The 25,010-nt window shown below is 47.5% G+C and overlaps 1 protein-coding gene across 3 annotated transcripts in view; it reads left to right on the top strand.

Annotated features, from left to right (window-relative positions):
- The first annotated feature begins 3,949 nt into the window (after positions 1 to 3,949).
- Positions 3,950 to 25,010, top strand: part of FGF10 (fibroblast growth factor 10) — a 74,511-nt gene continuing 53,450 nt past the window's right edge. For 2 of the 3 annotated variants that reach the window (XR_013998421.1, XR_013998422.1), the window contains exon 1: positions 4,576 to 5,772. Coding sequence is in view for 1 of the 3 variants with exons in the window: in XM_081131892.1 (XP_080988018.1) it covers positions 5,457 to 5,772 (316 nt within the window). In the remaining 2 variants the exon portion in view is untranslated. Of the gene's footprint in view, positions 4,350 to 4,575; positions 5,773 to 25,010 lie in introns of those variants that run through there. The other variant, XM_081131892.1, reaches the window with a different exon arrangement.

Below are 25,010 nucleotides of genomic sequence, written 5' to 3'. Positions count from 1 at the left end.
GGCTCGGCCCTGCAGAGGACAGCTCAGAGCACCGAAAACAAACAGACCGCTCCGGGCCTTGGCGGCTCTGCCCGGGGAAGTTCTGTTTACCGTCGGCGGGGCAGACGAGCAGCAGCTTTGTGGAAATATGTTTGGGTTGGGGGCCAAGATGCAGAGTTCCGTTTCCAGGAATTTCTGGTGATTTCGTGTATGATTTAAACATTCTGATACAGAATTCTTTGTCCATCAAATGATCCTTTTCACCATCATGGCCATTTTCTTTCCTTCTCAATAATAGATCATTAAGTCTGTCTGAAAGCCAGGGAAGAGATAATTGACCTTAGCCCTAGTACACAGCCAGTGGGAGTGCAGACCGGGGCAGCCACTGTGGGAAACAGTGTGGAGTCGCCTCAAAAAATTAAAAATGGAGCTGCCGTTTGACCCAGGGATCCCACTTCTGGGCATATATCCTAAGGAACCCGAAACACCAATCAGAACGAATATATGCACCACTATGTTCGTAGCAGCTCAATGTACAACAGCTGAGATCTGGGAACAGCCCAAGTGCCCCTCAGGAGATGAGTGGATAGTTTTAAAACTTGAAGAAAAAAAACTAAGCCATGTCTATTCTTGGACATATCACCCTACCTTATGGAAATTTAATCTTAGAATACAAAATGCATAATCTACTTTTCTACTTTTTTAGAAGATGTCATACATTTTTGGAGAACTTATAAATTCAGATTATATAGGAAAAAACCCTTGAGTATCCTGAAAATATGTGCTTTGTTTTTCTTTCTAACAGTCTCCATTTCACAAGCTTTGATAAAATAGAGCCCTTTGCCAAATATGTACCACTATTTATTTACTAATCAGCTGGTACTTAATAATTCAACACTAAACTATTTTATTACTTTTCTCTGGCTAATTTATTGCAGCAAAAATACATTGTATTTCCTTAAGTAAAGCCTTGTGAACTTTCCATCACTTCTACCCTGGCATCTGAGATACATTAGGGTGATGGGTGGTCAGTGGTAAGGAGAAGAGCAGAGAGGACAAGGGAAAATAGGACCACAGAACAGGTGCTTCAAAAATGAGGACAACCCCTAGAGCCTGGCACCTGAGGTCTAAACTCTGCTACCACTGGCTGACTTGGGCATCAGGTCACTCACCTTTAGATGCACGAGATGGATTCAGTTATTGCTGGTGCCCACTGGCTTTGAGGTACTGCACTGCTTACTCTCTGCAAGGTAAGACCTCCTTTCCTTTCGCTAGAAATCCCTAGTTTAAAAAATAAAAAGTAATCACTATTTTCGTTGCCCCCAATGTCACTGACTCTAAGCGGCATCTCCAGTTGCATCCTGGGAAGACCACAAGCCCCAACAATGACTTAAAACTGGCATCTTCCACACCCAAAGGGGGTCGCGGGCTGCATTCTGGTGCTCACATCCCCGCAAGGGCTGTGCTGAAGGTTTCACAAGTGAGGTCGGCACATGTCTACCTCGTAGCACAGCCTGGCTTGCTTTTGACCTGACTTGGCTATTATTTGAATCAGCTTACCGACACTGCCAATAACATCACACATAATAGAACACACACCTTGTAACTGAACCACTGATAGTGCCCAGGAACAGAAAGAATCCAGGAAATACATAAAATGTAAACTGCTCAAGCAGAGCAGCTACCGGAGGGCCTGCAAGTCCAGATGCAAACTGCCTCCCTGAGGTTAAGGAGCCACATTTTAAGATTCTCCAATGGCTGCTGCCAAGGCCTCCGTTAAAAGGCTCCATCCTTTCTCAAGGAATCACACTGAACAAAAGGCCACATCCAGTCGTCCTCCCTCCCCCACAATCAAGATTTAGCCTAATATTACTGAAACTGTTTAGGGCACAGAAATAAAGCTAGCCGTCCGGCGGTTGGGGAAAAAAAGAGAAAAACAGCCTTTTAGAAATGAGTGGGTCCCACTCTAATCTGAAGCTTGTACTGTCCTTTTCAATCGCTGCAGAGAAACAATTAATAAAGGAACCCATTAAGACCTGATTATTGCTGCGAAAAAAGGCAGGTAGGGTTTCAGCGCTTTGAAGTAACTGAGAATAATTCAGGCCTCATTACAGAGATAGAATCTACATTCATACATTTATGTTAGTGATTCAAATCTATTGGGAGAGATTGAATTCCGTTAAATAGAGCATCTTTCCTGCGGAACTTTTCTCAGGCTTTCTCGGGCTAACCTCAGAGGTGACCTAACAATGCAGAGCAGCGAGTATTTAGGGATCCGGCTGCGCCGTAAAAGAAAGGCTGTGCAGAAAAGAGAAAGAAGAGTGAGATATAATCTAAAGAGCTATGTCAGCTTTTCCTTTGGGCTGGTTGGTAAATGCCCTTCCTGTCATCACACTGCACAGAAAAGCGGAGAAAGGGCTCCAGGAGTTTTAAACAGTGTACCTGCTGCACCCAGGTTTTAATGTGGAAGTTTTGAGGACGTGTTTCCCCCCATTTCAGACACAATAAAAACAGGAAAGCTCCAACTTAAAGATCTGAATAGCTTCTTCCATGGGGGCAGAAAGGTGGTAGATAGGTGTGTGTGTGTGCATGAAAGAGAGAGAGATTCCTTTTGGGGTGGGGGTGGGGGTGGGGTGCCTCTTGTAAGTTAAATAATAAATAAAAGGATCCCAAGTGGCATCAATAGTATTGAGGCCCAGTGCACAGAAACCTCAAAATAATAACTCCTTGTGTCTTTTAACTTTTCACAACAGAATTTTTATTGTATGGTTTCATCAAGCATAATCTTTTTAAAAACATGTAGTTTTAATTAGTTGTCATTTCAAACATTTGGATTCTGCGGAACAGTTGGGCTGAAACTCTAGTCCCTCAGAAACACTACCCTGTCTCTCTCGGGCATTCATCAGCTCACATAGGAAACTGAACTAGAAAACTGGAATTAGCACCGAGCTCGTTTTTAAACGTCCCCGCTGGAGTGAAAGGACAGGATTTGTTTGACGTATGCTCTTTATTTGCTTAACTCACCAATTCATAGCTACTGAAATCAGAGCTAATTATATTAAATTTAAAAATTTAAAATGTGGCATTCGCCGTATTGTCACAATCTTGCAAATAAGTCTTGCAATGGGCAATAAATAATGCAATGAAAACCTCTGATTCTGGCACCAAATGGGTCCATTTCAAAGGCCCTGGATGCACAGAAAAATGTAAGAGCACGCATGTAAAGTCATTTTTCAGGTCACTAAACCACATAATTGGGCAATAAATCATCCCTGGCGCCCATCTCAAAAGCGAGATTTTTTAACTACTGTGTAGCTCCACCTGTGCACCCTGAAGACTGAGGCCACGTTCGCAGCACGGGGGTCCCGGGGCATCGCACACACGCGAGTTCTTCCCGCTGTTCCGCCCGTCACAGGCGCAGAGGTCAAGCCCGCAAGTTCAGCTTGACGCAGGAGTGTAGACTGGACCGTACGAAATTGCCAGTTTTGGGGGTGGACAACCACAAAACATTGGCAATTTCATATTTTCGACCTGATGCAAATGTCCAGCTGCTTTATGGAATATAAATATTTTATACCGATGCATCTTTGGGCACGCCTTCCAGGCAAGCTTTCCGTGGGTTAACGTGTTTCCTAAAGAAGTGGTCCTGGGGGGCTGCCCCTGACTCGGAGTGCAGCAGAGGACCGCAGGGTTTCTCCCCCAGGTTCCTAACCCAGGGCTCGGTTCTGCCTCCCCCTGGGCTTCACGCGGGTTCTGCGAGGACCCGGGAGGCGTGGGTGGCGGTGTGAGACACGCAGAGGGGCCGGCGCTGCAGCTGGGCCGTGAACCAGGGCCCTTGGTGTGAAGAGAGAGAGGGGAAAACGCCCCTCGACGGCAAAGCGCCCGGGAAACTGCGTGGAGAAGGGGGCGGCGCAGCCTCCGCGAGGCGCGTGGCTCTGAAGTGGCCCCGGGTTCCGCGCGCGGCTCCCGTTAGCAATTACGGCTCCACCACTGGGCCCCCGGGTCCGGCTGCGCCCGGGGAGGAGGCCTTTCAGGGTGACGATAAATCTCCCCGAGCTTAAAAGGCGGAGAGGGCCAAAGTGTGAAGGCTTTGCTTCGGCAGCGGGAGGGAGGCACCGTGATTCATTAGCGCGCGGACCGCCTCGGAGGCCGGGGAGGGAGGCAGGGCGCGCGCCCCGACGCCCCTTCCCCGCCGCCTACAGGCCGCCGGCCCGGCTGGTCCTCGGCAGCTCCGGCTCCGGCTCCCGGCCCTCCCCTCCTTCTGGGAGCCGGCGGGGGAGGGGAGAGGCAGCCCAGCACCAGGCTCCAGGTGGCTCGCAAGTACTTCGCTGCCAAAAGGAGGGGGAAAAAAATCCTACGCAGGAAAACAAGTGAGAAAGGGGCTCCCCGGAGGGGATTGGTTCGGGCTGGAAGGCAGCGCAATTGGGAAAGCCCGGCGCGGGCTCGCGGCGCGCACAGGGGCGCCTTGGCCGCGAGGAGCGGGGGCTGGAGCGCAGCGGGCGGAGGCTGCGCGGCTGGGGCGCGGGGCGCGGACGCACCCCCCAGCCCCGCACGCCCGGCGCGGCCCCGCGCGCCCCGCGCCCGGCCCCCTCCCCCCTCTCCCCGGCGTTCCCAGCAGCCCGGGGTTTCAGATGTCCCACCGCCGTTTGACCCCCTCCCCCTGCCTCTCCACCCTGCAAATGAGGTCTGACCGGCAGAGGCAGAGCCCACCTCTGGCTGCGAGTCACTGACACTTGGACTCCGGGCTTCAACCTGTTTACAAGCCGGCTTTCCAAAGGAGGGGGCGGGAGACCGGGCTAAACCAAACACCGCCCGCCGTCCCCCGAACCAGCAGCGGCGTTCCGCAGGCTTCCCACCCTCGGGCGCCGCCAGAAAGAGAAAGCGGGAGGGCGCGGAGCGCGGCGGCCGCAGCCGCGCGTCCTGACAGCCGGGCTCGCGCGCGGGGAGCGTCCCGCGGCCGGGGCTCGGCGCGGAGGGTCGGCCGCCGTCCCGGGCGCGCGCGGGGCTCGCCCCGCCGCCCTCCCCACCCCCGTGGGTTTTGTTCACCCTGCTGTCATCTGTTTTTTAGACTTTTTTTTTTTTCGTCTAACATGGTGAAGAAAGGAGCGAAGGGGACGGCAAAGTAACTCCTGGGGGCGCGCAGACCGCCGGCGACCGGACAGCACCGCCGCCACCGAGCAGCTCCCGCCGCTGCGGCCGCCCGCCCGCCGTTCCGCGGGGGCTGCAGGGGCGCACGGCGGGCCCGGACCCGGACCCGGACCCGGACCCGGACCCCGACCCGGACGGGAGCGAGGAGAGGCAGCGGCCCTTCCAAGGAGTTATGGATGGTGGCGCATCCACGTCCGGCCAGATCCGCGCGCAGAGGGAGCTGAGCCGCGGCCGCCACCTCCAGCTGTCCCCTCGCCGCGCCCCGGGTCTCACCCGTCCAGTATGTTCCTTCTGATAAGACCATTCCCAGCGCCGAGAGCTTCAGTACAATGTGGAAATGGATACTGACACATTGTGCCTCAGCCTCTCCCCACCTGCCCGGCGGCTGCTGCTGCTGCTTCTTGCTGCTGCTCTTGGTGTCCTCCGTCCCCGTCACCTGCCAAGCCCTGGGTCAGGACATGGTGCCGCCCGAGGCCACCAACTCCTCCGCCTCCTCGCCCCCCAGTGCGGGCCGGCACGTGCGGAGCTACAACCACCTGCAAGGCGACGTCCGCTGGAGAAAGCTCTTCTCCTTCACCAAGTACTTTCTCAAGATCGAGAAGAACGGGAAGGTCAGCGGGACCAAGAAGGAGAACTGCCCGTACAGTAAGTACCGCGGGCCGCCGCCTCCGGGCGGCCGCGCACCCCCCCACCTCGCGGGGAAATCTGTTCCAGATGTGGCCGGCTAAATATTTACGTCCCCAACCCCTGTAAAATGATTAAGTGGGATACTTTCACACTAAATCAGCCCCCCGCCCCGCGTGCACATTGCGCGGCAGCCCCCCCCCCCCCCGCGGGCGCCCCCTCCACCAGCCCCCCCACCCGCCCCGTCTCTGGGCTTGTCACTCGCGGCCCCGAGAGCGGTGGCTGCGCGCCGACGCCCCTCTCCGTCTCCGTCCCCTTCCCCTCCCTGCTGGAAGCGGCTGCAGTAAACACATTGTTTCTTTTCCCGGCGATCTCATTAAGCGTTTTGGAGACGGGTTCCCCGAGCTGACGGGCAGGACCCGCTGTCCGTTCGAGGGCTTTACGGGAACTTTGTTTCAGAGAGAAGCCCGTTCCACTCGCTCCCGCCCCCGGCCCTTTACCCCACCACCTCTCTGAGATGGGAGCGAACGCATTTTTCTGGTTTTGATTTTTTATTTTTGTTTTGCGGGGAGGGGGTGGTGCGCCCCGCCTTTGGCTTGAGCGAGCGCGGTGGCGGAGCTGGGAGCTGGGAGCTGGGAGCTGGGAGCTGGGAGCTGGGAGCTGGGAGCTGGGAGCTGGCTCTCCCCGCGCAGCGCCGCGCGCCGCGGGCCTGCCTCCGCCCGCCGGTAACGGCCCGCGCCCGGGGACGCTCCTCCCGAAGGCGCTCGCCTCGCCCAGCCCTCGCCGCCGCCGCAACATCTGGGGCTGGGCGCGCGGACCTCACACACACCCCGCTGTCACCCTGCCACTTTCAAAGTAAAAGTCAGCCTGTTTCCAAGGCTGCCCCTCGTGCCCCAGGGCGAGGGTTTCTCCGGGTGCAAATGCTGCCCTGGGTGTCTGCGTTTCTTCCCTGTTCCCCTTCTCTCTCCCCTTCTCCAGCTCTGGTTCCCCTCCCTCCCCTCTCCCTCTCCCCCTCTCCGCCCCTGGCAGGGGTGTGGGCCGGGAGGGGAGGGGAGGGGAGGGAGAGCTAGCAGAGGAGGGTGGATACTATGTCTCCCCTTGGATCAGCCCAGTAAAGCAGATCACCCTGTTGGCTTCCTTTCCTAGTTACTTTCTAGCGCTGAGACTGACTCATCCTCTGCTGAGGGCTCTTTGAAAGGCTCCGAGGCTCCCTAATGGCACACTGGGGACAGCAGACAGGGACGTTGGAACATCTTTAAAGACCATTTAGCATTTATCTCAATGGCACTTTCAGATCCCCCTTTAAAGGGGCCTTTCTGTGTCAGTTGTTTGGGAATAGGGAACATTCTTTGCCAGCTCTCTGAAATACGGGGGGTCGTAGATTTCAAGATGCCTTGGCCCAGAAAGTATCTGGTTCGAATGGGAAAGGTGGTCAACCAGAAGCCAGCATTTTTCTTTTTACATGAAGATTGACAAGAATGAAGACTTGGTCTTCTTGTTTGGGGGTTCACATACATTCAACATTAAACTTCTGTCCCCTCAGCTGCTGCTTCCATTTACTAAAATTAGCAACATGTTTACACGTAATTATATTCGAAGAAGGATTTTAAAGTATTCCATTCTATGTTTAATGCTAAGGATGGCAAAAGTCCATTGTCTATATGTGGGGGTTTTTCCATTCTGATTTATAGAAAGTGGCTAGCATAACATCATTTATGATAAAGATTTTTTTTGTTACCTGAATTCATTAGATGCTATATAGAGATGTTATGGTTGGTTAAAAATGCAATACTTTCCTTCACTTCTAAAACAACAGTTGTGGTGTCATCCAGGTAGGACAGTGGGGAAGAAATGGTCCAAACACTAACTGAAGAGGGAGCTGAGAGGTTAAAATAAATAATAAATAATAGCCATGGACTGAAATTCTTCTTTGTATTTTTAGTTCATGGAGATAACTCAAAGAAATGTCATACAATCTTAGAGTGCTACCTTGGGCAAACTTTCTTTCTTTTTTTTTTTTGACACTAACTTGATTTTGCTGTTGCTATATTTTAAGTGTCTTTATGATGTGAGGCAGGGACCAATCCACACTAGTTTATGTATGCAACTTAAATTACTATTTTCTGAAATAATGATAGCCGTGTGATTCATGGTTTAGTAAAAATGATTTCCAGGGTACAAATTGAATTCTATTTTTACCGTTAAGAATTATCTTCAAAGAGAAAAGTATACAACTTTCATTGCATAGAAACAAACGAGTGCGGAAAATGTTCATCCTAACTGTCCAAGTACAGTAACATCTCTTCCAGATGATAAAGCCCACTAATAGTTCTTGTTAAAATTGCTGCATCTTACATAGTCACGCAGTCTTAATCAGTGGTTGTGAGTGAAAGGGGGCGGGTCTTCCTGGGTTAAATAAAGCCGTAAATAACTTAGGCTTCCCAAGAACATCTGTATGAAGACACAGCCCGGGAAGAGCGGAGGTTGAAAAAGCCTTCATTTCGCATGTGGCCAGGTAATCAGAGCGCTGCTGCAAGCTCCAGCTGGACTGGGTCAGCTGAACTGCATGGTATCATTAAGATATTGTCTAAATGTTGCATAATTACATGTGATCAAACTTTTGCAATGCCTACGGGGTAACCAGCCAGCCAGCCCACCAAATGGTAGCCTGTTAAATATTAGGGTATCTAACCTCTGAAGAGTGTCAGTTCCTTGTCCAAAAACCACATTTCAGTAACATTTTCCTAAACAAGTTATTAATTATTCTCAACACTCAAAGCTGTTCTTTTGAGGTTTGCTTATTTGAAGCTTAATTTTCTTTGTTACTCTTGACCCTCCTGTTACTGCTGCTAAAATACAGTAACAGCTTATCTAAGAGGTTACATGTTTGCGATGTCCTGGGTAATTAAACAACTGTTTTACTGGCTTTTGGCCAGCAAAATGCTAACAAAAGGGAAGTAAGGAAATCACCCTTAAGCATTGCAAAATCATTTTTAGCTTCTACCTCCAAAGCTGGTTCCCAGAAGTTGGATGCTTCTAAAAATATTACATGTGCTAAAGAAGCTCTTCTCAATTTGAGTGATGATTAAAATTTTTCTTTTTTGTCGGGGGGGAGGGGGTCTCCTTAGCCATTACAGGATAGTAGGATAAAGGAGAGCAGAGATGAATTACGTCTCTCTGTTAGAAGTCTGAGAAAGCTTGAATAATTTAGAATAGCTGTGGTGTATCTATCACTAGACATGCTCAGGCTCATTTAGGTTTGTTTTATCAGTCTTTACATCTAGAGCTTTGCCCTTGAAACATTACCACTCGGCTCCAGTTCTGGCCTCCTAGAAAGGCTGGATACAGCTGTTAGGCACCCCTGCAACTGGGGCTGCTGGACTTATTTCTGGACGTAAGTGAAACAGCTGTGGCCTTCTCCCATGGTTGTCACTTGTGGAAAGGGGAGTCTAGTGCAAAGAAAATGTATCCCTAGACTTGAGACAGTGAAGGATGGATATTCTCAAAATGGAATATGAGTCCTTTTGGGAAAGGAGTATGGGATACAATGAAGAAATCAGTATGTACTGACTATGTAGTACGTGCCCTATTTCTTTAAATATATATCTCATTAGCATTCATAATAGTCCTATGATTTAGATATAACCATCCACATTTTTTGAATAGGGAAACTAAGCCTGAAAAAAAAGTAAATAACCGAAGGTCACCAACTAGAAACTGGCAGGGCTGGGATTCAAGACTATGTATCTATTGGGTTATATCGCTCCTTGTTTTTTCTGCCTCTCTGCTGCTGGCAACACTGACAATATATTAAAATGAGATACCCCAAAACCCCCAAAAGCAAATTATCCAAAAACATAATAGCTTCTTGGCTATGAGTCCCTACCGTTCTTCAGAATGAAACTGGAACAGTAGTAAAATGAGGGTGGAACAGAAATGAGCTACGTCAAAGGTATGACTGCAGGTGGCTGCGTGGTATCAGGCTCTGTTAGGGCATTCTCCAGCTGAAATACCTTTGGTGATACTATGTTTGGAAATATAATTGCTTCTGGTACACAAAATGTACATCCATCAATCTGGCTCATTTAAACAGAGGGCATTAGAAATACATGACTATTTAGGAAAGCTCCACAAATGTCATTGTATATAGTAATTGTTTACAGCTGAGGGCCAAATGTTTAATTGCTTCCATGTGTAATAAAATAATTTGATTGTAAATACCAGTGTAAAACTGGGCTGTTGCAGAAACTTCTGGTATATGACTCTAAAAGAGAAAAAAACTTAGAGACCTAAAGATAGATAGATGATAGATAGATGATGATGACAGATAGATGATAGATGATAGATAGATAGATAGATAGATAGATAGATAGATAGATAGATAGAGATAGATATAAAAAGCTTTAAAATGAGTCTGCAAATTAAAAAGGCACTTTACCACATACAAATGAAAGATTGTTGTCTAGGATTAAAGGTTTGTATTATTACTTTTTAATCAAGATGAGAGCTAATTGTAGGAAGTTCAATAAAGTGAGAAGATAATTGTTGAGGAAAATAGGGACTCGAATATCATCTCCTAAAACTAATACAGCAGTTTCCTGGGAAGAAAGCCAGTTACAACTGAAGGCTTCCACTGGTGTCTTAACTTGTGGTTGTTTCTAGAGTTTGGCTGCATGATTTATAACCAGCAGCATTTAATCACAAGCACCCAGGATTTATGAAGGTGGAAGGCACTGTATTTAATGTTTACGTGACACTGGTCCTGTTACCTTTACTGCATTCCTACCATATGGACCCTCCACTTTGATGGGTTTATCATAAATCCATTAAAAATGCACAATTACAGAGAGTTTCCTCTTCGTAAACCTGATTTATAACCATCTACCAGAAATAAAAAATTTTAAAAACCACAAGAAAACAGCAGAAATCACACGCCAATACTGGAGTAGGAGTATTCAGAGACACCATTCTCTAAGTCTTGGATAGGTAATCTATGACCCAAAAGTATGGACCACTCTTTCCAAACAGGTTTTACAAAATTACGCCCAAGCAAAGAATTTCAAAGAAGCATCATGTCTTATAGAAGGAAGGAAACCCCCCTGTATGCTTATTTCTTATACATTTTTACTATCCAGTTCAGAGCAAAAAAGTCTTATTCCAGTTCATTTTTTTAGTGCTTAATGAACTTATAGTAGAACATGAATGAGCACTTTAAATTCCTGCACAATTACCTTAATGTTCAGAGGCAAACCTCATTTATTATCCCAAAGTCTGACTTTCCGCAAGCCAAAATGTTGGAAAAAGAGTTGACAGCTCATTTGAAATGGAGCTAATGTTCCTCCCATTTATGAGCTGCCTATGAATATCTATATCTCTCCTAAGCCTTAAACGTCTATATGCTTATCCAAAATTGCAGGACAAATGATAGTCCTTTATTATGCTTCAGAAGGAAGATGAATGCATGTGTATTAGTTCAAAGCGATTTTAATCTCTCTTAACATTAATTTTGCGAACTTTGCAATGAAGAGCAATTCGGATGACGTTTTTAGTATTACTGTTCCAACATTTGTCAGCATTAATCGTTGATGTTTGCTTAATGCAAGTCAGTAAAACATCAGCATTGCCCTCCCAGAAATCAGAGTTCTCTTTTAATTTTCCAATACGATGGTGCATGAGATTCATGTTTATATAATTTTAATACAGTTTTATTTGCCTGGAAAAGTAATGAGCCTCATTTTGTCTCAGGTCCTTTATGCAGAAGTAGCTCAGTTTTTCGTGGTATAGTGCAACGATTTAAGGTCATCTGCATTTGCCTTTTGGCCAGTGGTGTGTTTGTCACTTGGGTTTGCAGACTAGAAATGTTTATTTTTCATACTTGGCACTCTTCTTTTTTCAGTGCCTGTTACCTTTACTGTCTGTCAGTCAGTCTAACAAGTGATGGCCTAGAAATGTACCTTTAATATTCATGAAAGAAAATATAGCTGCATGTTGGGAAGCCACCGGTGACACTCTGATGCTGAATTAATAAATACAGAATGTTGATGCTCTGCAGAATCAGCTTAAAACCAAGCGTTTAATTAGTACGGATTTTACACAAATAGAAAGTTTCAAGATCTCTAAAAGGGAGCCAGGTCACCCACAAAATAGCGGTCTCCAAGGCTCCCTGGCTTTTAAATCAGGTCGGTTGTGTTCTTTCTTTGAACGTTGTGTTCTAATTGGCACAATAAATCACAGGCGACACACAGAGTAGATTCCCATGGAAGGTGGGCAACTGGACAGTGACTGTTTACGGCTGCCAACACGTGCATCCAATTACCATCTGATAGGTCCACAGGGCCGGCCCTGAAGCACTGCCTCGTTTTATAGCTCGCCTAATAATTCTTCACCCTAAATCTGTCCAGCTTCACCTATATCTAATCTGTCAGTATGTGTGTTATCATTAATGAGGAATTTTCGAATGGCTGGCATGCTTCCTACAATGAGTCATGACATGGAGATATTAATGAATCGTTTAGGTCATCAGAGTAGGCGAGGTGAAGTATTAAGTCACTATAGCCTCGGCTTCAAGTAATTGTCAGTGAAACATAACCGAATCATTAAACTACAGCCGTAACTTCATCACGAACAGTGCGGTTTAACTGCCACTTACACCCAAATAGTAACAGTTAACTACAAGATTAAGAACTTTCTTTAAAAAGGTATTTTTCTATAATCATTTTCTTCCAAGGACCTTGAGTTTACATGCGTTAACTGAAAAACATCCATGTTAGTTCAGGCTTCACTTTTTTTAATGTGTATTATTTATTTACTTTTAAATCCTCACAAGAGGATATGGTTTTCATTGATTCTAGAGAGAGAGGGAGGAGGAGAGAGAGAAACATCCATGTGAGAGAGAAACATCAGCTAGTTGCCTCCCCTACGCACCCCGACCGGGGATGAACTCCCAACCTGGGTATGTGCCCTGACCCGGAATCGAACCCACGACCCCTTGGTGCATGCAACAACGCTCTAACCAACCGAGCCACACTGGCCAGGTCCCTCCTTGACCTTTGTTGATGCATTGATTGCCCTGTTTGAGGATAACATGACATATTCATAGTTTTTCTAACTCAAGACCCATCAACTTCTTTCTGATAGTTCTGTCCCGAGGCAGTTTTACTTCTGCAATATCGTCCATCTGCGACAGCCCTGCCTCCGAGGCATCGGGATTCCTGATATTTGTCACCACTTCACCACTCCTTCGCCTTCCCCTTTTCTTTCCCCTTCCCCCTTCCCCCGGCTCCTAAACCCCTTACACACCACTGAGGCCAGGGGAGGTCACCATTCTCATTGCTTAGCACCCCGCGTTACCCTAGAGCCAGCGGCGTACACGTGTCTGGGTGTGTAGCCTCCAAAACACATGGTGAATATCCGATGCATGAAAGTCTTCAGCGACGTAAATTCAGTAGACTCCAGCGGGAGCCTTGTCTCATTTTGAATCGCCAGCGAACTGTCCCTTCCCCCGGCACGCAGGCCAGTGTCCTCCAGCTTCGCCCCTTAGGGAGGCCAGCGAACCACGGGTGAGCCCCGCTGAGGACGGTGCTGCCTGGTTCCTGCCGTCACTCTGCGGTCACTCCGGGTTAAATATCCCGTCCCAGGAACTCTCCCTGCAGGCCCGTCCTACCTCTCTTTCAGATGTTTCGGGACATGCAACACTTACCGGCCACCTGGTCAAAAATGTCCTTATCTTTCCCCTCTGCCTGGCTCCTGTAAGAGAGAGAAAGTGGAGATGACTGAGGAAACCAAGTCACCATTCCTCTTCTGGTTTAGCCACAGAAGACGAATGCCAACGGAGAGGTCTTTGTGTTTCCCTCTTCCAGAATTTCACAGATTGTAAAGCGTCTCTCTACCACCCCGCCAGAGTAGCTTTTTAACCTAAAACCCATGTGCTCATTAACAGTGGTCATCAAAGGAGCGCCCTGTAAACAGACATGCCTGTTCGCTCGGGCGGCCACACACGGCCGTGTGAGCCCTGTGTCGGAAAGGCACCGAGGACCAGCTGAGCGCCTGCCTGTGTCACCCCTCTCAAGGAAGAACCCTGAATTATTTTTATTATATGATTGCCGAACTGTTTTTATTATATGCAGAAGCTTACTGTTTACATATGTTAAACTGGCTGCTACCGTAATAATAATTATTAAAAGCCAAGCTGCTGTTTACCATTGGTTTCAAATTATATAGAGATATATCGATCTATTTCCAAAGCCTACATAGCTTTGATTTATTGATAGAATTATTAAAAGTTAATATTCTGAGACATAGAGAACATGGTAACACATGGATGCTAAATTACATACTATTTATGATGTCTAGGGAGATATATGTACAATCCTCTCAATAACAGTCACCACCACTGCAGTAAATCAGATGTTGAGGGCATGTTTGGGATATCTCTGTGGGAAGATATGATTCCACAAATATGGGAAAAAAGTGCTGGGGATGTCAGTGAGGTTCTGGTACAAAGCGTGATGACCAGCACTGCAGACGTGCTGTAAAGCCGAGCCGGAGCCACGGGAAGGCAGGAAACTAGGAGGTCGGAGGCAGAGGGGGGGCAGAGGAGGCCGGCGCACTGGGACGCGGGAGGAGGGAAAGCGACAGGACAGCAAGGGGTGAGGGAAACGTCCCGAGCCCTGGCCTTTGCCTGGCTGTTGAACGCGCCGCAGGAGGCCCTGTGATGGGAGAGGCATCGGGGAAGCAGCCCAGGCGGTGTCAGCGGCAGGCTCCCAGCTCCTGCTGGAGGGACGGGCGGGGTGGTCCCCTTCCATCCAGGGGGATCACGGGTCCAGACCTGGCTTGAAAGCGGGCTTCGGAGACACAGAAGCGGGTGCAGCTGGGGCTGGGGCACGTTGTCACCAGTAAAACAAGGATACTCACAACACCCGCCTCTTTCCTGCGTGGTAAAGGGTGAACGGGGTCTTTCATTCACTCAGCAGAAACGTGTGGGGTGCTGCTTCATGGCAGATACCGTGTGACCCTAAGTACAGTGCCGGAAACAGTGCTGGGTCTGCTCCCACGGAGCTTTCTGCCACAGGGTCAAAATAAACAAGTGAGCCCGGCCGGCGTGGCTCGGCAGTTGAGCATCGGCCTAGGATCCAGGAGACCGCGGTTCGATTCCTGGTCAGGGCACAGGCCCGGGTTGCGGGCTCCATCCCCAGCAGGGGGCGGCCGATCAGTGACCCTCTCATCATTGTATGTTTCTCTCTCTCCCTCTCCCTTTCTGTCTCTGAAATCAATTAAAAAACATACTTAAAAAATAAATAAGTAAACAAAAGGATATATGATGAAATTTGGGATCCATGCCATGGAGAAACAGGTAGGGCACTCTAACAAAAAACTGGGAACTCTTCCAACCTCGTGGCTAGAGAAGCCTTTGGGGGGTTGGAGGGGAGGGGGAGCCGCACGGGGTGAGCTCGATGCCTCCCCTAAAAGTACAGAGAAGGCAGACGGGGCCTGGGGCTGGGTGAGAAGTTTGAAGTCAGAGTTAATGCGTCTAATAGCTTAGTGGTGCCTGGTGCATAATAGGCCCCGGTAAGTGGATGCCGTAAAAAAAAAAAAAAGTAACTTTGAAGGGGAGGCATCGGAAAAGCAACGGGGTGACTTGGTGAGGTGGGAATTGAAAATCCTGGAACTGAGGAGAGCTGCAGGAATGAGGAACACACCGGCATTTCTTTAGAAAGGGAACTAGTAGAGCATCTGAAATTATTTAAGATTTGGAATTGTAGTGTTTATAATGTTCTGAAGTTTGGGGGAGAGAGAAGTCTGGCTCGTTCAGAGCCCAGTGGAGGATGTTTGAAAATTGAAAGTAACTTGAGGAGAGAGTGAAGAACTGAAAATAAAGAAGATAAGGAATGTGTCCAAGGCCACAACTCTACCGGGGAACAAAGAAAGACAGCGAGACAGAAATAAGAGCAAAGCGGTAACTGCGGAGGCTGGGAGAAGCCGGACTGTTGCATAAAAGGCAGAAGGAAAAGTGATTCCATTTTAAAATATTTCAGAACAAATCTAACATTTCACGTTAGGACATGGTTTCGAAGCAGGACTGTCGGGGTTGCTCGGCTTTCGGTGGGTGCCGCAGCTGAGTGTCCTGTTTCCCACCCCATGGCTGCGACCCTTCGGGCCGGTGCCCTCCCCGGGGGTGCGGTCCAGAGAATTTCACGGGAGCCGGGAGAGAGTCTAAGGCCGTTTCCACTAAACGCCCAAGAAGCAGGGCTGGAAAGCGGCAACCTGCGAGGGAGGGACGGGCGACGGCCTTGGGGAGGGTCCCGTGAGGATAGGGGACCTCAGCTAGACACAGACTCGGAGGAAGAGGGGAGGAAGACGACCCTAAAAGAAAGCCCAGGAGCTTGCATGGGGTTTTCTGGAAACAAGAGGCAGGCCAACGGGGTGGAGAGGAATTTCCAAACTAGTGGGTAGCCGATGAAACAAAAAGCAAAACAAACTGAAACGTGCTATCACGTGGGGGCCAGGCATGTAAATAGCCTTCGGTTTGACGACTTAACTTTTTTTTGCTAAAATATTACATTAACACGATTTTCACTTAAAATCCGCCTTTATTTATTTTACTTTTTGAAGTAAAGAATAAACAAAGAGAAAGCAGAGGAATACTGGAAAGGGGTATAAACTACAGTACAATTGACGTGAGCTAAATATATTAAAATTGCAGCCTGATCGGCAAACACAAAAACAAAAAACCCCAGAATGCACGGAAAAGGAGTTCTTCTGATATACACCAAAGATCATCACCTTTACCATTCCTGATTTGCTCAACGGTCATAACGTAAACATTTAAGAGTTTCTGCTGCAGGAGTTACACACACACACACACACACACACCCAGGTCACTGGAAAGAGGCCTGTCATTGCCCAGCAGGTTCCCAAAAGAACCACGGAGGCATCAGTTACCTGCTCCAGTTGTGTCGTTTTTCTTGTCATTCTTATTGGAAAGGGTCTCACTTGGTTTAGGTGAGTAGAGAAAAAAACACGGTGGACTTCATCTTGCAGAAGAGTGTACTTAAGTATTTATTTGTAAAACAAACTAGGAGCAGGATACCGGCAGCCTGTATGCAGCTGCATCCACTGTCCAGACCTCAGGCTTCGGAGCCAAACTTCTCAAGTAGACTCTGGGTTCGAAAACTGCGTGGCTTTGGCCAGGTTACTCCCTCGGTCTTGATCTCTGGGACTGTTATGCGAGGGTGATAATATCACCCCCCTCGATCATTGTTGGAAAGATGGGTTTGTAAGTTTACACATGAGGCTATAAACATAGAGTCCCCAGTACTGGTCCTGGCACCTGCTAGGAGCGCAGAACTGTTAGCTCTCTTCCTGTTTTAGGCTGTGACTACTGTGTTGTTTTTAATTATACAGTTTGCTGAGAAGATATCTAAGTCATGGGATAATACGACATTTAGACAGAAAATTGATATTCTATCGCCTTACTTTACTTCATAGTTTATAAAACACTTTCATGTTTTCATCAATTGTCTGTCAGAGAAAAATCTGTGAAATGGGTAGAATAATCACTGTGACTGCCATGCTATATGCAGATGAGAGAAGCGAGTTTAACAGTTATGGTGCAGACTACAGTTACACAGTCAGCATGCGCGAGTCGGGATTCACACCGAGGACAGTCTCAGCTGGCCCGAACCGCTGTCCTGGGTGCCCGGGACAGTCTCAGGGGGCACCTCTTCTTCTAGCATATTATTAATAGCTCCCTGTTCCATCTCAAAGTGTCCCATTACAAAATCACCCCTGTCTCGGCCACTCTGGTCTACATGAGGCACAAATCTGCATAAGCCAGTTTCCCATTAAATACCTGAACGTCTTCCCAATGTCCTCAGAATAAGAGGACATTGTTTTGCCTGTGATGTGAGGCCCTCAGGATTTGTTCTCCATCGACCCCCTCCTGCCTCATTTCTGTGACTCTCCCCATGACAGACACACGGAGCTGATTTTAGGTCCAGAACATGCATGTCCCCTCATGTGCAGCATTTGCACACACAACTGGGTCTGGCTGGAGTGACGTTCCTGCCCTTGCAGCCCCCAGCACTCCTTCCTTTCAGGCATCGGTTAGATGTCACCTCTAGAAAGCCTTTCTGTTCACTCTGTTGTCCCACAGACCCTGCGCACCCCAACACCTGTATCTAATCGTTCAATGTGATCTCACGCTTGATGAATTTACTCATGTGGTTTCCTCATATACAGAAAGTGTGTTGAGGTGAGGGCCGGATGTATCACATTGGCCTTCGCATGCAGGCCCTTAATTCAGTGTCCGGTGTATAATGGCCCCTCTCTATGTATTTATCAGGTGAATTGCTCTTTATCACTGCCTGTCCTTGGCCCAAGTCACCTAGACCCTCTTTGGCTTAGTTATCTGGTCTGGAAAGTGTGTTTAATACACTACCTACCTGAAAAAATACATGGTTGAAGTAAATTACCTCTTAAAAACTTCACTGGGTTCTAAGTTCTACAATTTTGAGCACTTAGAAAATAAGTTAAGGCCATAGTTAGTGAAATGAGCTAAGTACTTAATTTCATACCCTCTCGTGAATGGAAATATTGTGTAATCCTTGACATGGACCGTTTCCCATATTTCTCTAACTTGCCTAAGGTTACTATTGGCTCTCTTCAGTGGAGATAAATGAGGACTTGACTCCATTTTAAAATTGATGCTGGCTGTGAGTTATTTATGGTCTCAGAGTTATATTTAGGTTCTGCGGTAATTTGGTAACAATTAAGAAATGAGCGATTCTTGGTAATTAGTTGAGAGAATAATGGGCTGTAGAGAGTGGGATTCGGTCATAGTCTCGGCTGTGTCGAAACATTTGCTGTGCGCTCCCAGGCAGGTCTTTACTGTTTCTTGCCCTCAGAGACTTAATCTTGGAAATGAGTGTATTGAACTAAATTATAATTAATTTTTCTGTTCAATATACTCATATTCTAGATTAGGGACTGGATTCCAGGAGCATACCTTTCAGGGGGTAATGAATATAATATGCTGAATAATAGCTACCCAGAGATATCAGGTCCTAATCCCTGGAGCCTGCGAATGTTACTTCATGTGATAACATTTGTGCAGATGTGATCAAAAAAGGATCCTGGCATGAGGAGGTTATCCTGCGTGATCCGGGTGGGCCCTACATGCTATCACTTGTTCTTATTATAAGAGAGACAGAGAAAGATTAAACACGGAGAGAGGCAGAAAGGGACTTGATAGTGGAAGCGGAGAAAGAGAGATTTATAGATGCAATGCTTTGGCTTTTAAGACACATGCAGGAGCCACGAGCCACAGAATGGGGCTGTAGAAGGTGCAGGAGCCACGAGCCACGGGATGGGGCTGTAAAAGGTGCAGGAGCCACGAGCCACAGGATGGGGCTGTAAAAGGTGCAGGAGCCATGAGCCACGGGATGGGGCTGTAGAAGGTGCAGGAGCCACGAGCCACGGGACGGGTCTGTAGGAGGTACAGGCACCACGAGCCACTGAATGGGTCTATAGAAGGTGCAGGGGCCACGAGCCACGGGATGGGGCTGTAGACAGTGCAGGGGCCACGAGCCACAGGATGGGGCTATAGAAGGTGCAGGGGCCATGAGCCACGGGATGGGGCTATAGAAGGTGCAGGGGCCACGAGCCATGGGATGGGGCTGTAGGAGGTGCAGGAGCCACGAGCCACGGGATGGGGCTATAGAAGGTGCAGGGGCCACGAGCCATGGGATGGGGCTGTAGGAGGTGCAGGAGCCACGAGCCACGGGATGGGGCGGTAGAAGGTGCAGGGGCCATGAGCCCCGGGATGGGGCTGTAGGAGGTGCAGGGGCCACGAGCCATGGGATGGGGCGGTAGAAGGTGCAGGGGCCACGAGCCATGGGATGGGGCTGTAGGAGGTGCAGGAGCCACGAGCCACGGGATGGGGCGGTAGAAGGTGCAGGGGCCATGAGCCCCGGGATGGGGCTGTAGGAGGTGCAGGGGCCACGAGCCATGGGATGGGGCGGTAGAAGGTGCAGGGGCCACGAGCCCCGGGATGGGGCTGTAGGAGGTGCAGGAGCCACGAGCCATGGGATGGGGCTATAGGAGATGGTGGACAGAAACAGATTTTCCCTCTAGAGCCAATGGAAGGAATATGACCCTATTGTCACTTTGATGTGGGCCCAGTGAAACTGATATTGGGCTTCTGGCTTCCAGAGCTGCGAGGGAATACATTTCTATTGCTTTAAGATACCAACTTTGTGGTCATTTGTTATAGCTGCCACAGGGAACTAATACAGACTTTGATACTCAAAGTGGGGTGCTGTTGTAACAAATACCTAAAAAGGTAGAAGTGGCTTTGGACTTGGATAATGGGCATAGGCTAGGAGGGTTTTGGGGCACATGATAGCAAGGCCTAGATTGCCTTCAGCGGGCTTCTGGTAGAGACAGGGACACTGAAGGCACTCTGGGGAGGGCTCAGAAGGAAGCGAAGAACACAGTAGAGAAAGCCTATGTTGTCTTACAGAATACGTATATCTTCATAAACACAATGTTGGTAGAAATGTAAATATTAAAGCACTTCTGGCGAGAGGAAATAGGGAGCATGTTATTGGAAACTCAAGGACAGGCGATCCGTATCATAATGTGTCAGACACTTAATTGAACTGTGCCTCACAGTTACGTGGAAAGCAGAACTTGGAAGTGATGAACTTTGAAATTTAGCTGATGAGATGTCCAGGAAAAATGTTGAAGGTGAAGCCCAGTTTCTTCTTGCTGCTTGTAGTAAAATGTGAGAGGAAAGAGGTAAAGTGAAGAAAGAAGTATTAAACAAAAAGAATCAGCACTTGATGATTTGGGAAATTCGCAGCCTATCCAGATTGCAAAAGAGGCTAAATTAGATTTACTATTAGGAATGTGTGCTCTGAAGAAAAGGCCAAGGATGTGGCTGGACGGCCTTATGCTGGAGCTGCTGAGAGTAGGCATGTGAGGACGGGTTCCCTCTGCCACCTAAACAAAAGCTAGAAGTAGAAAGTATCCAAGAGGGATCTCCGGAGGACCCTCCTGTCTACCGACATGAATGCCTGTGATAAAAACAGGAGACCCACAAAGTTTTTAGAATGTTAGATCAGCAAAAACACTGCCAGCTTGGACTGAAAGAGACAGAGTTAGGACAAAATGAAAGAAAGCTGTTAGAATCCCAAAATTCTATAGACAGGAAATAGGCTGATAAAACTCTTCAGCTGCAGACACATGGAGCTTTCAAGCTAAGGGGAGGGTCATCGTGACCGCAGAGCTTTGGGCACAGAGGACAGAACCACAGGTGCAGAAGCAGAGGATCTAACGTATTCCCAGAGGCAGGACCCTCGAGCCGCAGAGGACTACGCCCAGGCCTTAGAACGTCACTGAGATTGTCCTGCTGGACTCTGACGTTGGTTAGGACTGGTGAGGCTTTTCTTCCCTCCGTTTTTCCCTTTCTGTAATGGGAATATCTATAATTGTTGTCCTATGCCTATCCCGCCATTGTGTTTTGTAAAAGATGCCCTATTTGCTAGTTTTACAGATCCATAATAGACATTTTGCTAAGATGGATCACCCCTACCTGATCTACACTATTTAGATGATGAGACTTGGGTTTTTTGAGGTGATATTTAAATGAGATTTTGGACTGGACCTTATGCTATCATGTGTGGTACCTTCTGGGGATAGAGTGAATGTAGTTTACACATGGGATGGATGTGAATTTGGGGGTCCAGAAGGCAACTGTATTATGATGAGTAATGGAGAGCCAAAGATATGAGGTCCTAATCCCCAGAACCTGTAAATGTTACATAGTAAATTTATACTATATAAAACATTATATAGTCAACGTTTGCTTTTGTAATAAATTAAGGATCTTGAGATAAGGAGATTATCCTGGATTATACAAATGGGCCCTAAAGAATGCCACAAATATCTTTTATAAGATAGAGGCAGTGGAAGACGAGACATAGAGGCAGAAGACACTGGGCGATTTGATGATGGAACCAGAGAGAGAGAGATTTGAAGATGCTATATTGTTAGTTTTGAGGATAGACGAAGAGTGGTGAGTCAAGGAGTGTGGCCCAAGAGGCAGAGACCGGTTTCTCCCCTAGAAACCCCAATATCGTGATTTCAGCCCAATGAAAATGATACCGGACTTCTGTCTTCCAGAACATAAAAGAATAAATTTCCATTGTTTTAAGCCACCAACTTTGTGGTAATTTGTTACAGCAGCCCCAGGAAACTAATACTGTAACCTATGACAGCTTTATGTGGCCCAAATTAAGGGTATTTGGGCCCTTCACTGGACAAAAAGAGTATCTTAGCATAGAAAGCACGAAGCAGGGAGGAAGTTCAGACACTTCATGCATCTGTTGCTCACTGTGTGGTGGAGACAGGTCCCTGAGCTTCTGAGTCTTCATCTGATGAGTGAAGACTGGACTAACTCATGTAGAAATATCTAGCAATGTATCAGGCTCATAATGGAACTTCAATTTTAGCTTAGTCTAAACAGTTAAGTTTAAATGACTACCTGTAAAACATTGTTTAAAAGTATAGTGCACTTGCACATGGTACCTTGACTGCCTGGCACGCCAAGAAAAAGGAATGACTCTGTGCAGAACCTGGCTGGATAGGTGGTCTGTTTTTCACTGGGTCATAAATTCAACCTGACTAAGGGCGTGTCTCTTCCTTCTCAACGGTCCAAGAGCCACTCCCCTGAGGTTGCATGCTAAACCCATAAGAACCTTTCCAACTAAAGAGAACCCTTTACGGTTAAGGGTGATGGCAGCTCTATTTACTACATGGATCATTAGTACAATGAAAGGTGAGCGTCCTTTCTGAAGCATTTCAGTGTTTAAATATGTTGAAGTTGGTGGGCATTTGCGGCTTTCTTTGAAATCCTGTGAGCATCTACCCTCTTTCACGATGGGTAAAATTCACATAGCATCCTGTTTCAGCTTCTTGCATCTAAGAATGTTTCCATAATAGTGCAACTATCTCAAAATTTATTATCATGGCTATTTTTGTCACTTGAATTTTTAAGGTCTGGAAAAAAGCATGGTTCTAAACCTGGCATTTCCTCCTACAGAGAATTAAGTTTCTCACACTAATAGGGGCCATGAGGTTGTAGACAGTAGATGAACGTCTTGCATTGTGGTAGGGTAATGGGGCTTTTTCCAAGCCGAGGTAGACAGTGACATCTCCTAATTTAGTGCTACGAGCTCACTCTTTTTTCTCTTTAACATTTGCTGCTAACTGAGTGCTGGGGCTGTACTAATTTGAGAAGAGAGGTGTTGGTGGTGGTACTGGGGAAGGTGGGTGCAGTCAGGAGCAGGGCTCTGCTGCAAGGGCCCAGGTTAAAAGATCTGACCCAGGAGTAGCTTGTGCACAGTGAGTGAACTAGAGATGGGGATCAATCCACCAGCCCTGGAGGCATCTAGAGATTCCTACTTCTGTTCTCTGAGACCAGGCAAATCACATGGGTCCATGCAACTCCACAGGAGGCTTTCGAAACTGTCAGCAACAGAATGGCTACTGAGACAGTTGTGAGTTCCTGTTTGCGATCCAGTCCCTACCCATTTCTCCAAACAAAAATCAGATTCCTCTAATAAGGACTTAGAAAAGAGGTTTGAAGCAAACAGAAAAAGAGGCCAGATTTGAAATAGCTGATAATACACGATGCCAGGTATTTCTCAAACTTGGGCCTATGGACGAAATGATCTGAATAACTAGGGTGTTTGCTCAAAATACAAATTGCAAGAGTCCCATTCCAGGAATACTGCCCAGGGGAAGAGGGGCGGGTAAGGGATGCCTGCGAGAAATCTGAACTTCAGTAAACACTCCAAGAATTTCTTAATCCCAACAAACCTCTAAGAAAAAATAAAATTAAGGGTGACACTAAGTGAAGTGTGGATGTGATGGGATGAAAGGCCGAAGGTGTCTCGAGCTCCAGATACTCTGAAAAACTGGGCAGAATGAATCTCTGACACAGAGTCCATGTCTGCAGATTTTCCATTTCTCACATATTCTGGCAAAGGAGAAACTGCCAGGATATTTTATAAAGAGGAAGTCATTTTTAAAGTTAAAACACATGCTAATATTTAAATACCCCCTGGTTGGTGGGAGATGCTCCAATGAATCTGAGATTAGGACAGTTTTCAAGTCACTGTTGTAAACGGGCTCCATCTGGGGGAAGGGCGGGAGATGCGGCCCCCCAAGCCCTGTGCGAGTCCCTTGCAGAGCCCTCCACGCTGGCTGCTTATGAGGCAGGGCTGGGATGCTACACCGAATGACGATGGTGTAAACAAATTGTGGAGATTCAGGGCTCCTCCCTACTTCTTTTTTTTGAAAAAGCCACAGGAATCTGTATATAAACGCCTCGAATCCCAAGAGTGTTGGCAGGAACCTGGGCCTCCAAGTGATCACTCAAGTTTGTGGCTCGGCTTCCGCAGCTGGAAGGAAGCCTGGAAGAGGGAATATCGATGAGATTCCATAGTTTCCTTGGGAAGAGTCCTTTGAACCCAAGCAGCTCCTTAATGTCTCATCTGCTATCAAGAGGAATTCCTCTTCGCTGTGGGAAGTTCTTCCTTTCCGCTGGGGAAATCATTTTTGTTTCAGTTCCTGTAAATGACCCTTTTTCAGGTACTGGGATCAGCCCTGCAGTAAAGCTGTGACCATGTCCACCCGTGGTGTTCCCCGAGTATGCAAACTAGAGGCTCCCCCCTGGTGTCAGGGACATTTCTTCATACCTGCAGAAGACATCTCAGCCCATATAACTCAGGGAATGTCTCCTGCAAAGGCACAGAGAATATGAATCTGGAAATGTTCATGGAAATTGAAAACCCTTAGCACACCTCTGATGCATCTTTTCCTCTCTCCCTCTCTGTGTATGTACTATGTATACATATAAACATATATGTGTAAACGTATATATATTAACAGATATATTTATTTCTTCTTTGTATTGAAGGTTTCAAAGTCATTTAAGCTGACCCGAATCTGTTGGGCTGAGCTTAGCGGTGTGTAAGCGCTGTGGTTGCCCGTAATTTATCCGTCTGACACGGTTCTTGTACTGGCCAACCTAACGTGGTGTGATGGGGTTTTTCACCATCCAAAAGGACTTCACGGGGTTTGAAATTATTTGTTTGATCCTGTTGTGCTATACGAGGCGTCTGGCCAGGGGCATTTTGCCCTAATGCTTTGTGCTCCAAAGAATACATCTAATTATTTCAACTATTAAGAAA

This window comes from Miniopterus schreibersii (assembly GCF_964146895.1).
Source record: "Miniopterus schreibersii genome assembly, chromosome: 3".
Lineage (NCBI taxonomy): Eukaryota > Metazoa > Chordata > Mammalia > Chiroptera > Miniopteridae > Miniopterus > Miniopterus schreibersii.
The sequence above is the reverse complement of the archived record's forward strand: the minus strand, read 5'-3'. Positions and strand labels throughout refer to the sequence as shown.